We start from the raw sequence: 13,333 nt of genomic DNA on the forward strand, positions 1-13,333 counted from the left end.
GAAAAAAAATTAGAGGGAACACTGCTTGAAGATATCTGGCTGGGGAATTCTGGGAGTTGAAGTCCAGATATCTTCAGGTTGCCAAGGTTGGGAAACACTGGCCTATGGGACTGCCTTGCTTGGCGTAAAGCGGGAAATGATCCCCGGGGGGATGGAGTGGCTCGGCGACTTAAAGTAGTTTTAAAATGGCGGGGGACCCACAAACTTAGGCTGTATGGGGCCCCAAAATTCCTGATGGCGGCCCTGAGAGAGATGATGGAGATGATTGATAGAGATGATAGATGGAGATAGAGATAGATATGAGAGATGATAGAGATGATTGATTGATAATGATAGCTAGATAGAGATGGATAGATAGACAGACAGACAGACAGACAGACAGACAGACAGACATAGAAGAGAGATGGAGACGATAGATGATATAGATGATAGATATGAGAGAGTTATGATTGAGATTATTGATAGAGATGGGTAGGTAGGTAGATAGATAGATAGATAGATAGATAGATAGATAGATAGATAGATAGATAGATAGATAGATAGAGAGATGATAGAGATGATGGATGGATAGATAGATATAGATGATAGAGACAATCAATCTAGATGATAGAGATGAGAGAGAGAGATGATAGAAAGGTGATAGATTGATAAATAGATAGATTTTTTTCCCCCAAAAGGAAAATTTTGCGCCCTCAATGCAAAAGAAGCTGCGTCTCTGCATCGCCTTCCTTGCTTGCACTCGAGGGGGCTCCCGTGAGCTCCGGGGGGCTCTCAGCCCCGATCTTTGACTTGCTTTTGAAGACCTCCGTGCTTTTCGGCTGAGGGTCCGTGGCAGCCGCCGGGCCCAGCATCTGCGCTTCTGGCTTAGGCGCCCACTCTTTGCCGGCACTGCCCAAATCGTTCCGTGGAAAGGAAGAGAAAAATAAAAAATAAAGACGAGGAAAGAAATGAAACCAGATACAGCAAGTCCTTGACTTACAAACCGTTTGCTTAGTGACTGAAACTCAGGGGTTTGGCAAATGATTCGTTTGGCAAATGATTCGTATATGACCGGGGCCCCCACCCTCTGCTGCCGTTTCTGACCAGCAAAGTCAAAACGGGAAGCCCAATTCATTTAATGACTGTGTTGCTAACTGAACAATAATCCGCTTAGCAACGGTGGCAAGAATGGCGACACAGCCGTCTCGCACAGCCTTGGAAATCTCGGGCTCAACGGGTCGCAAGTCAACCACGCAAAGTGCGGACTAAGGTTCGAGGATTCCTCCCATTCGGTGGGATTACCTGGGCTGAGCCTCGGCGGGGAGGGGTCCGTCTTCGTAGATTTTGAGCAGGCTTTCCGGCGGGTCAGTTTTCTCTCTCCAGTCCTGGAATCTGAAGGGGAGGTGGGGCAAAAAGGAAGAGAAATGGGGAAAAAGATGGAAATGAAAGGAGGGAGGGAAGAAAGGAAGCATGGGTGCAGGAGGGAGGAAAAGAAAGAGAAGGAATGAGGACATGAAAGAAAGTAAAAAAAATGAATGGAAAAGCAAGAAAAACAAAAATAGGAAGGGAAAAGGGAAAAGGACAAGAAAGGCGAAAGGGAAGGGAGGGAGGGAGGAAGAATGTATGCAGGAGGGAGGAAAGGAAAGGAGAGAAGGAATGAGGACACAAAAGAAAATACAGAGAGGGAAGGAAGGCAAAAAGAAAGGGAAGGGAGGAAGAATGTATGCAGGAGGGAGGAAAGGAAAGGAGAGAAGGAATGAGGACACAAAAGAAAATACAGAGATGGAAGGAAGGCAAAAAGAAAGGGAAGGGAGGAAGAATATGCAGGAGGGAGGAAAGGAAAGGAGAGAAGGAATGAGGACACAAAAGAAAATACAGAGAGGGAAGGAAGGCAAAAAGAAAGGGAAGGGAGGAAGAATGCAGGAGGGAGGAAAGGAAAGGAGAGAAGGAATGAAGACACAAAAGAAAATACAGAGAGGGAAGGAAGGCAAAAAGAAAGGGAAGGGAGGAAGAATGCAGGAGGGAGGAAAGGAAAGCAGAGAAGGAATGAGGACGCAATAAAAAAGGAAAGATAGAAAGGAAAATAACGGAAAGGAAGACGGGGAAAAAGAAGGAAATGAAAGAAGGGAGGAAAGAAAGGAAGAAAATGCAGGCGGGAGGAAAGGAGACGAGAGAAGGAATGAGGACACAATAAAAGAAAGTAAAAAAAAGGAAAGGAAAAGATGGAAAAGAAAAAGCACAGAAAAAAATGAGAAATGGAAATGAAAGGAGGGAGGGAGGGAGGGAAGAAAAGAAGAATGGGTGCAGGAGGGGGGGAAAGAAAGAAGGAATGAGGACATGAAATAAAGTAAAAAAAATGGAAAAGCAAGGGGGGGAAAGGACAAGAAAGACAAAAAGAAAGGGAAGGAATGAAGAATGGATGCAGGAGGGAGGAAAGGAGAGAAGGAATGAAGAAAGGGAGAGGTGAAGTCGGGAAAGATCCTCAGCCATGGCCCAGAAGGTGACTTTATCGATTAATCAATCGATTAATCAATTTATCAATTAAATCCTCACCTGGGCTCCAGCCTCTCCTTGACCCGGGCAATGGAGCGGATGTAGGGGCCAATCTGCTTGGTGATGGATGTCAGGTAGCTGTTCTCCTGTCTCAGCTGCAGCAGGTCATGGAGCTGGGCTGGGCGAGAGAAGCCGAGTTTCCTCCCTGAACTCTGCATGCGCTCAGAGGAACCTCCGTCCAAGAGGAGGAAGGGACCCTCTGCCTTTCCCAGGGGGCCTGGAGACCCTCACCTTCATAGATCTCCTGCTCGTTGGCCACCCGCTGGTAGGTTTCCTCCCAGGTCTGCGAGGCGAGAGAGGAAGAAAAGGGAGAGAGGATTCAGCCAAAGGGGGTGCGAGTTCGAGGGTTGCCACAAACGGAATTTTTAAAATTTTATTTATTTGTTTGTTTATATGCTTCTCCCTCCGAAGCGGACTCCGAGCAGCTAACAACGGTTATAAATATAAGAACAGTAAAAACATCAATAAAATGAACAATACAAAAACTACTATATTTTTTTTAAAAAAGCATTTAAAACATAACACACCTAAAAGACAAACACAAAAAAAACACACACTTGGGATAATTACATCCTTGTCAGAAGCACTAACAAAGATACACTGCTCAAAAAATTATAATAAAAGGAACCCTTAAACAACGCAATAGAACTCCAAGTCAATCAAACTTCTGTGAAATCAAACTGTCCACTTGGGAAGCAACACTGATGGACAATCAACTTTACATACTGTTGTGCACATTCAATGAGAATACAGTGATCCCCCAGGTATTGCGACCCCGATCATTGCGAAATGGCTATATGGCGATTTTTAAACCCGGAAGTAAAAACACCATCTGCGCATGCGCGCCCTGTTTTCTATGGGCACGCATGCGTAGATGGTGCCGGGCAGATCAGCTGCTGGGCGGCTTCCCTGGGTCTTCCCCCTCTTGCTGGTGGGAGGGCGAGCGGCGGGCATCAGCGAGGAGTTTCCCCACCGCCCACGCAAACTCCTCGCTGCCGCTCGCCCGCCCTTTGCCCGCCCACGCCGTTCGCTCGCGCCGCTTCCCAGCTGGGAAGCGGCGCTGGGGGTGTTACCGGCCGCTTGTCCACCGCCTGCCTGCCCGCGCGCCCGCCCTTCGCCCGCCCACACCGTTCGCTTCAGGACTCAGCTGGGAAGCGGCGCGAGCGAACGGCATGGGCGGGCGAAGGGCCGGCGCGCGGGCAGGCAGGCGGCGGACAAGTGGCGGGCGCGGCAGCAGCGAGGAGTGGGCGGCCGGTAAGACCCCCAGCGCCGCTTCCCAGCTGGGAAGCAGAGCGAACGGCGGGCGGCGGGGAAACCCCAATCTTCGGCTCCTCGCTGCTGCGGCGATAGTAAAAACACCATCTGCACATGCGCAGATGGTGTTTTTACTTCCGCAGCGCTACTTCACGAAAAACCGGTCATTGCGAGGGGTCCTGGAACGGAACCCTCGCAATGATCGGGGGGATCACTGTATTTCATTCGTTGAGATCTAGGATGGGTTCTTGGAGGGTTCCCTTTATTTTTTTGTGAAGCGTATATACATTTTTAGAATAGAATAGAATAAAATAAAGACACTGAGAGCATGTGCACCAAAGACAAATTCCTTGTGTGTCCAATCACACTTGGTCAATAAAGAATTCTATTCTGTTCTGTTCTATTTTACATTATTTTCTTAACGCTTATGCTTGCATATTTTGGTCTAGATTCCGAATCGAAATACGTTTATCCATTATTAATTTTTTTAGGCTTTCTATTTGATTTTACTTCCTTTCTCGTTTCTCTTTCTTAACCCATTATAGAATTTATCCCTTACCCTTTAATAGTCTGAGTCCTTCTTTCTTTCTTTCTTTCTTTCTTTCTTTCTTTCTTTCTTTCTTTTTTCTCTCTTTCTCTTTCTCTCTCTCTCTCCCTCTCTCTTTCTCTCTCTCTCTTTCCCTCTCTTTCTTTCTCTCCCTCTTTCTTTCTCTCTCTCTCTCCCTTTCTTTCTTTCTTTCTTGTTTATTTATTCATTTATTTAATTCAACTTCTATGCTGCCCAATCCCGAAGGACTTTCCTTGTCAACATGTCCATTTCTTCACACTCCATATTTTTCTTATTATTATCATTTCTCCTTTTGGTGTATCTTCACTTTTCCATAACTGAGCACAGGTTATCCTTGCCACTGTTAAAATGGGGATAATCAAATATTTCACTTCCTTTTAATACGTTTTATTAAAAACCTAACGAACACGATAGGGAAATGGTTGGTAAAAAATTACGGATGAAGAAATGGAGAAAAAGACAGGATTTTTTTTTCTATTAGGGATTTTTAATAAAACATATAAAAATGAAAGCTGAGAACGGAAATTTAAAGAGACAGGGATCGGTTTATACCTCTTCAAACTCGTTCCGCCTCATTTCCACCGACGAGAACTCGGAGGCAATTTGGACGTCCATCTGGAGAGATCTCTGCAGGATCTGGCTCATGTGATCCGTCTTGATCAGGGAGTGATGCTTGGTGAGGTCGCGGTGAAGATCCTGCACTTGGTCTTTCAAGCCCTGAATCTCGGTCTGTAGCACCTGCGGGAGATATGGAGGGTGAAACCAACAAGCCATCATTTATTTTCATTTAAAACTCCCTGAGTTCAATGCATCCGTTGCTGGAGAGTCCAAGAAGAGACTGAACAGTCACTCGAGTTGGGATAGTATATAAATTTTTCTCGTCTGAAGCAGCGGGTTGGGCTAGATGACCACTTAAGGTCCCTTCCAGATAATAGATATTGGTGATAGATGGATGGGTGGGTGGGTGGATGGAGGGAGGGAGGGAGAGAGGGAGAGAGAGAAAGAGAGATAGGGGGAGGGAGGGATAAAATTAAAAAAATTATACAACCCCCCTCACCCACACACACACACAACATAAACACGTCACGCCATCCTTACCCGATACGTATTTTCAAAATCCTGACAGTGGCCGGTAAACGGCGTCTCCCTCCCTTCAGCTAAGAGCACTTTGGTGCTGATGTATCGGTGCATCGTGGCCTTCCTTACCGGCGAGCCAGCCAGGGGCATTTTTTCATGCGATGACGGACAGCCGGCCACTAAGAGGGTCTTGGAGCCTGGACCCCCAGCCATCCTAGAAGTCAGTGGGGGAAATGGAGTTTAGGAGCCCCCCTTGGAAAAAAATTTGGGAAATTGGTGAAAATGGCTCTTTTAAGGGACAGTCTTCGGTGCCGTCATAAGTCGAGGACTGCCTGTACAATGGTGCCTCTACTTACAAACTTAATTCGTTCCATGACCAGGTTCTTAAGTAGAAAAATTTGTAAGAAGCCATTTTTCCCATAGCAATCAATGTAAAAGCAAATAATGTGTGCGATTGGGGAAACCACAGGAAGGGTGGAGGCCCTGTTTCCTCCCAAGAGAGGCCCCGCGGAGGCTTCTCCCTGCCTTTTCCGGCCCTGTTTCCTTCCAGGAGATTCCTAGAGAGGCCCCACAGAGGCTTCTCCCTGCCTTTTCTGGTTATAGTTTCAGAGGCTCAGATTTGTAAATGGAAAATGGTTCTTGAGACTAGGCAAAATAATCTTGAACACGTAGAAGCGTTCGTAGGTAGAGGTACTACTCTTTTACGATCGGTTGCAGAATCGGACATTTTCTCCACCTCTTGAGCTCTTCCCATGTACCTGGGACAGGTAGATGTGGAGGGCATTCTGGGAATTCAAGTCCTGGATTATCCCAACTGCACTTAGTCCTCCAAGCAAAAGAGAGGATTGGAGAGAGCAGCTACCTAGTTGGGGGGGCAAATCCTCCTTGCCACATAGACCCCCACCCCCACCCTCGGATTTGAGTGGCTGCCCCTGCTGGCCAGTCCCGCCCTCAGCTGACTGCCAAGCCAATGAGGAGGAAGCTGAGACGATGCATTCAGATTCAGCTGTTGCAGTGGGCTAAGTGACCTCTGGGGTGCCCACAGAATAAGAGACGTACATGGTGCTGTTGCTCAGGCTGGGTCCGATGGCTCCTGGGGGGCCCACAACCGACCGGCGTGGGGTCAAAGGCAGCAGAGGCTCCAGGCAGTGGGCAAACTCAGCCCGGTATTCGCTGTTGATCTGGAAGGAAGAGAGGGAGGGGGGGAGGGGGGATAGAAGAATGGAGGGAGGGAAGGAAGGATGGAAAGAAGGAAGGAAGGAAGGTTAGAAGAAGGAAGGGAAGGAGGGAGAGAAGGAAGGAAGGGAAGAAGGAAAGAAGGAAGGAAGGGAAGAAGAAGGAAGGGAAGAAAGAAGGAAGGAAGGTTAGAAGAACGAAGGGAGGGAGGGAGAGAAGGAAGGGAAGAAGGAAGGAAGGAAAGAAGAAGGAAGGGAGGAAAGAAGGAAGGAAGGAAAGTTAGAAGAGGGAAGGGAGGTAGGGAAGGAAAGAAGGAAGGGAGGGAGGAAGAAAGGGAGGGAGGGAAGGAAGGAATGTTAGAAGAAGGAAGGGAGGGAAGGAAGGTAAGAAGAAGGAAGGTTTGAAGGAGGGAGGAAGAAAGGAGAGAGGGAGGAAAAGGGAGGGAGGAAGGACCAGAATTTTGCTCAGTCCAGCCTGTTAGCTTACCTTGTCTCTCAATAAACCAATGATCAGGGTTCACCTGCAGAATCCAGGTTTATTATCTCACCTTGCTGGTTTGCGACGGCCTCAACCGATGGGGTTGTTTGACAATCCTTTGCAAGCGCTCCATCAGTTGCTGGAATCCAAACCAGGTTAAGCCTCTATCAACCGGGCAGCATCACAAAATGCTTAATTTAATTTAATTTATTAAATGTATAGGTCAAGCCTATCTAAGCCCTAGGTTCAAATCTACCCATGTCCCCTCCTTGGTTCTCAGGAAGGGAAATTCCACTTACGTAGCCCAAATCCAGGAATTCGGCTTTGTTGGCTGAGCTAAGAAATGCAGAACAAGTCACCAAGTGCACCTAAAGTCGGAAAACACACACACCAAAAAAGATGAAATTAAAGGGGTCGCAAAGGGGGTTTCAGGCCTGAGATATTTTGGTGCAAAAGGCAGGGAGGGAGATGGAAATTTGTCCACCCTTACCTGGAGGGTTGGCAGTAAAGAAGCCAGGTGAGTCAGCTGTTCTTTAAAAGCTTTTTCCTTTTCTTCATACTGGCTAGAAATGATTTTAAAAAGACAATTTTCTTTTAAAAAGATCAATAAACAATAATCAATGAACTGGTGGACTGCGCTGAAATGGCAAGGCTTATTTATAAACTACAGAATCGACAAAAGAGTTTTTTACCCTACGGGAAAAGTTCTACAAGTGGCTAGAAATCGCATCCAAAAAATTAAAACCTTATATATTTTATATAAATAAAATGGGTGAGTGGGTGGATGGGTGGGTGGGTGGGTGGGTGGATGGATGGATAGATAGATAGATAGATAGATAGATAGATAGATAGATAGATAATATGCAATTAAATTGTCTCAGTTTTAATTACGGTTTTAGAAATTAGTTTTTTCCCTTGACTTCTTTTTATTATTGCTGTTAATAATTTTAAGATTGGGTGGCATAGAGGTCAAATGAAATAAATAAATAAATAGCTGATAGATTTAGGGAGACAGAGAAGGAGATGATAGATAGATAGATGGATGGATGGATGGATGGACAGATAGACAGATATATATATAGATAGATAGATAGATAGATAGATAGATAGATAGATAGATAGATAGATAGATAGATGATAGATAGATAGATAGATGATAGATAGATAGATAGATAGATAGATAGATGATAGATAGATGATAGATAGATGATAGATGATAGATAGATAGATAGATAGATAGATAGATAGATAGATAGATAGATAGATAAAGTTGACCCCTTTAACGGACAGTCATTAAGTCGAAGGCTAACTCCATAGAGGTCGCTGTCCGGTGCAAAATCTTTACCTCTGCACGGCTTTCAGGAGGCTCTTCTTCCTCTCGGCCAGCTTCTCCTAGGGAGAAGGAAAACAGGAAGGAGGCCTTGGGTGGGAAGGCCAGCCCTGCAGTGTTGGCCGCAGGGAGGTCGGCTTGGCCCTTCTGACCTGCATGCTGCTGAAGAGGGCATTAATGGCCGAGGACTCTTCATCCGCGCTGTTCCGGACCTCCTCGATCATGGCCTTGAGCAGGACGATGGCTTCCCGCGTGGACGTCTGCAGCTCTTTTACCGCCTGCAACAGACGGACGGACAGACACGCCTGGGACACTGGCAGTCATGGGGGGGGGGGTGATTGACTCTTGAACCTGGGTCTGCTGGGGCTTGGCAGCCAGAGATGGTCCCTTCGGAGGGGGGCCAGCAGGAAGTGTGCAAAAAGGGGAAAAGGGGCCCCCATTTGGAAAACATTTCTTGTGAGGGAGGGAGGGTGGAAGGAAGAAAGGAAGGAAGAAAGGAAGAAAAGAAAAAAGAACAAGAAGGAAGGAAGGAAGGAAAAATAAAGGAGAGAGAAGGAAGGAAGGAGAAAGAGGGAGGAAGGAAGAGAGACAGGAAGGAAGGGAGGGCAGGAAGGAAGGAAGGAAAGAAAGAAAGAAAAGAAAAATAACAAGAAGGAAGGAAGGAAGGAAAAATAAAGGAGAGGGAGAGAAGGAAGGAGAAAGAGGGAGGGAGGGAGGAAGAGAGACAGGAAGGAAGGGAGGGCAAGAAGGAAGGAAAGGGGAGGTAAGGAAAGAGAAAGAGGGAGGAAGGAATGGAGAGAGGGAGAGAGGGAAGGAAAAGGGAGGGAAGGAAGGAGAAAGAAAGGGAGGAATAGAGAAAGTCAGGAAGGAAGCAAAGGAAGGAAGTAAAAGGAGGGGAGGAAGAAGGAGAAAGGGAGGGAGGGATGGAGAGAGACAGGAAGGGAGGGAAGGGAGGAAGGAAAAGGGATAGAGGAATAGAGAGAGACAAGGAAGGAGGGAGGGATGGGAAAAGAAAGGGGGAGGAGAAAGGGAGGAAGAAATGGAGAGATGGAGGGAGGAGAAGGGAAGGAAGAAAGAAAAGGGACAGGAGTGGGAGGAAGGAGAGAACAACTGGAAAAGGAAGGAAAGGGGGAGAGTGGAAAAGGAAATGAAGGAAGAAGAAGAAGCAAGAGGGGGAAATGAGGAAAGAGGGGGAAAGGAAGGAAGGAAGGAAAGCTGAAGGAAGGAAGGAAGGAAGGAAGGAAGGAAAAATAGGGAGAAAGAAAGGATGAACGAAGGCATTCGTTCCTGTCCTATCCAGGGGCTGGACTAGATGCCCTCCAAAGGCCCCTCCAACCTCCAACTTCAGAAACACAGGCAGGAAAGTTTGGCAGACATTTTTCATACATTTTCAGCCCCAGAGAGATTTCTGAAATCCTTCCCACTCACCATCACAGCCTGGTCCAATTTCTCACAACCTCGCATGTAGGCGGTCTCAATATCAATGCAATGTGCTCGGCTCTCCCTGGAGGAGGGAGGGGTGAAAATATGAATTATGTGCTTTTTAGGTAATTTTTTGGGGTGGGGAGAGTGAGTGCTTGCTCGCTGCTCGCTCTTTCTTTTAAAACTCTCTTTTCACAGATTTTTTTTTTTTTAGAAAAATCTGATTATCAAGTGTCGGGAAGTTCCCCTGGCTAACTATACTTGCAGTTGCTAGTAAAATGCAAATCTTGCAAATATCATTTGATATTTGTAGGAATATAAAACGGAAAAAATAAAAAAACCTTTATTAAAAATAAATAAATAACATGCAAATCTTAATGACAATCATAAGTCAAGACTTCCAGTACGTGTTTTCTAAATCTAAATACAGTATTCCAAAATGATGGTTATTTTCTCCCCCTAATGGAATTGGAAAAACATCTACTTTTTAAATAACAGAAGTTGGACAGGATCTCGGAGGTCTCAATAATCCAATTAACTGCTCAAGCAGTCTGTCTGTTAAAGTTTAAATTTAATTAGATTTAATTTGTATTAATTAAATTAAATTTAAGTCCCGTGGAATTGGGTGGCATAGAAGTTTAATAATCAATAATCAATATCAACTTTATTTGATTAGTCAATCGACCATATCAAAACGAGGAAAAGGACCACATCGGTCGTCATAAAACTGTGACTGGTTAAAATACAATAAAATTGGCTAAAATAGAGGGAATTTGAATAAATAATAATGCAGTATAATATGCTAAAATTGAGTAGTAAAACATGAGAATATAACTTGTGCAAAGGATTATATTAAACAAATCTAAGTTACTGATATAAAATATTCTTAAGTGACTTCATCTCCTTTGCATGCCACCCCAATATGTTCTATAAAACGTTTTCTCATCTCAACAGCCCTGACTATAAACTTAGCGGTTCTAGAAACTACATACTGTATATATTTGTACACTGAAGAAAATATGATAATTGTTTATTACAGTCCCAGTGTATGATTTTGTCAAGTAGGGGCTGTAAATACTGAGGTCTTACTGAGGAGTATAGTTTACAATTGAGTAGCACATGTGCAATATCTTCTATTTCTGGTGCTAGAAGTTTAATAAATTAAATTAAATAAACATTAAGAGAAATTCAAATGAAAAGCCCTTAAAATGCCTTTGACCGAGGTTGATTCAGAAAAAAAATAACAATTGCAAACTTACACAGGCATATCCCGGAAACAGTTAATGCAAAGCATGGATTTTTTCTCTGTGGAAAACATGATGTACAATTCCTCGTGGAGGGCTGAAAAAGGGAGAAAAAAGTTCAACAGCATGGATTACGATTTCTGGGTTGCAGGCAGCCCCCCTCCCCAAAAATTGTAAAATGGGAGCCTGAGAGAAAAAAAGAATTTAATGCTTTGCAACTGAGCGTTGAATGAATTTTTGGTTTTGGGTTGCAAATTCAAAGGGAGAATTTCAGATTCTGTTTGAAGATCGCAGAGAAGAGGATATGGGAAGCAAAATGTGTTTGTGTGGGGGGGAATTGAACAAAAATAAGAATGAATTATAAGTTATAACAACTCCTGCTTTGAACAATAAATTAAAAAAATAGATAAATAAATAATCTAATTAATTAATAAATAAACAAGGGGCTGGACTAAAACACCTTCAGAGATCCTTCCAGCCCCATTTATGGTTCCATGATTTTCATTCTATGATTTTACGGTTCTTCAATTCTATTGTTACCGTATGTTTTTATGACTCTACAACTCTGTAATTCTATAATCCCATGATTGAGATTCTACGATTCTCTGATTCTTTGATTCTACAATTCTGTGATTCTGGTTCTATAATTTTTATGACTTTTATCATCCTATGATTCCATGATTCCATGATTCTCATTCTGTGATTCTTTGGTTCTTCAATTCTATTATTATGTTTTTCTGGCTCTGCAAATATGTAATTCTATAATTCCATGATTGAGATTCTACAATTCTCTGATTCTTTGATTCTACAATTCTATGATTCTGGTTCTATAATTCTTATGATTTTTATCACCCTATGATTTTACAATTCCATGATTCTCATTCTATGGTTCTATGGTTCTTCAATTCTATTATTATTTATACAACTCTATAATTCTACAATTCCATGATTGAGATTCAACAATTCTATGATTCTACGATTCTCTGATTCCAAAATTTTATGATTCTGGTTCTATAATTTTTAATATCCTATGATTTTATGATTCCGTGATTCTGATTCTATGATTCTACAAATTTATAATCCTGATTCCATGACTGTGACTATACAATTCTAGGATTCGATGATTCTACAATTCTAGGATTCTGGTTCTATAATTCTTATCATTTTTAATCATCCTATGATTTTACGATTCCGTGATTCTGATTCTATGATTCTACGATTTTACAATTCTGATTCCATGATTGTGACTGTACAATTCTAGGATTCTGATTCGATGATCCTACAGTTCTATAATTATTTTGGTTCTTTCCTGCTGTATGTTTTTGCTGCAAAAAAGTTGAGTTTGGTGGTGATGGTGAATGAAGTGTCCTGCATGAGAAAACAATAGCCTCTGAGCACGTACAGCATTTCTTGTGGACCTCCTTCGCCCGTTTGCTCAGCGAGACGATATCATGGCGGGAGAACATCCTGGCCTTGTGGGTCTCTTCGCGGCACTTGGAGCACAGCGGCTGGTTGCAAGTGTTGCAGAAGTACATGGCGTCCAGCTCCTTCGGAAGTAGGAGGGGATGATGGGTGTTGGAGGAGGAGGAGAGACAACTGTGGTCAGAGAAGGAAGCTCAAAGTAATTAGAGCAGCCACTGCTGCTAAGATAGACTGCTCCGGTACAGGGGTGCTCTATTGCATAGCAATTTGAAAAAAATGGGTGGGATTCAACTCCCAGAATTCCCCAGCCTGCACGCCTACAGGGGCTGGTCTAGATGATCCTCAGGGGAACCCTCCTCACCTACCGCTTGTTCGCCAGTGGGCAAAAACCCCTTATCCCTGCAAATGCTTCGGGATGTGGGATTTGCCCCAACCCTAGTCAGCATCCGGATCGCATCTCACCTTACCTGCTTTGTGCTTTGCAGGTCGCAATTTGCACACAGGACATCCTCTTCATAGTCTCCAGAGCTGTCCACCAGGAATTTGAGGAGTTGGTCTTCGGGAGGAAGCCCATTGCCCTTCACGATGGACTGGTGGCTGCAAGGAAGTCGCAAACTGGCTTGTCGTTACTCAAAAGTAGGCTTATTTGCTGCTAAGTGTGACAAACCATGATTAAAAATTGTGATGAACCATGATTAAATCCAGAGGTTGCCCAAAAAGACAATCATTGGTAGTTCTCCACTTATTAGAGCTCTTTAATATTAGTTTCAAGACACTCTCCCTGCCTTTGGTCCCTTGGCAGAAATCATGACAGCTAGAAACTTAAAGTTT

General features: G+C 44.1%; 1 protein-coding gene across 1 annotated transcript; it reads right to left on the reverse strand.

Annotated features, from left to right (window-relative positions):
* Positions 1-677: 677 nt before the first annotated feature.
* Positions 678-13,050, reverse strand: RNF207 (ring finger protein 207). Its single transcript, XM_070758233.1, has 16 exons — positions 12,970-13,050; positions 12,483-12,627; positions 11,096-11,177; positions 9,843-9,918; positions 8,567-8,692; positions 8,430-8,476; positions 7,575-7,647; positions 7,384-7,452; positions 7,155-7,223; positions 6,491-6,612; positions 5,453-5,645; positions 4,907-5,092; positions 2,764-2,815; positions 2,533-2,650; positions 1,282-1,371; positions 678-888 (listed from the first exon to the last, which is right to left on the reverse strand). Exons 2-16 carry the CDS (start codon positions 12,613-12,615, stop codon positions 693-695), a joined length of 1,632 nt encoding a protein of 543 aa, XP_070614334.1. The 5' UTR covers positions 12,616-12,627; positions 12,970-13,050; the 3' UTR covers positions 678-692.
* Between the last annotated feature and the right edge of the window lie 283 nt (positions 13,051-13,333).

Source organism: Erythrolamprus reginae, chromosome 8 (assembly GCF_031021105.1).
Source record: "Erythrolamprus reginae isolate rEryReg1 chromosome 8, rEryReg1.hap1, whole genome shotgun sequence".
Lineage (NCBI taxonomy): Eukaryota > Metazoa > Chordata > Lepidosauria > Squamata > Dipsadidae > Erythrolamprus > Erythrolamprus reginae.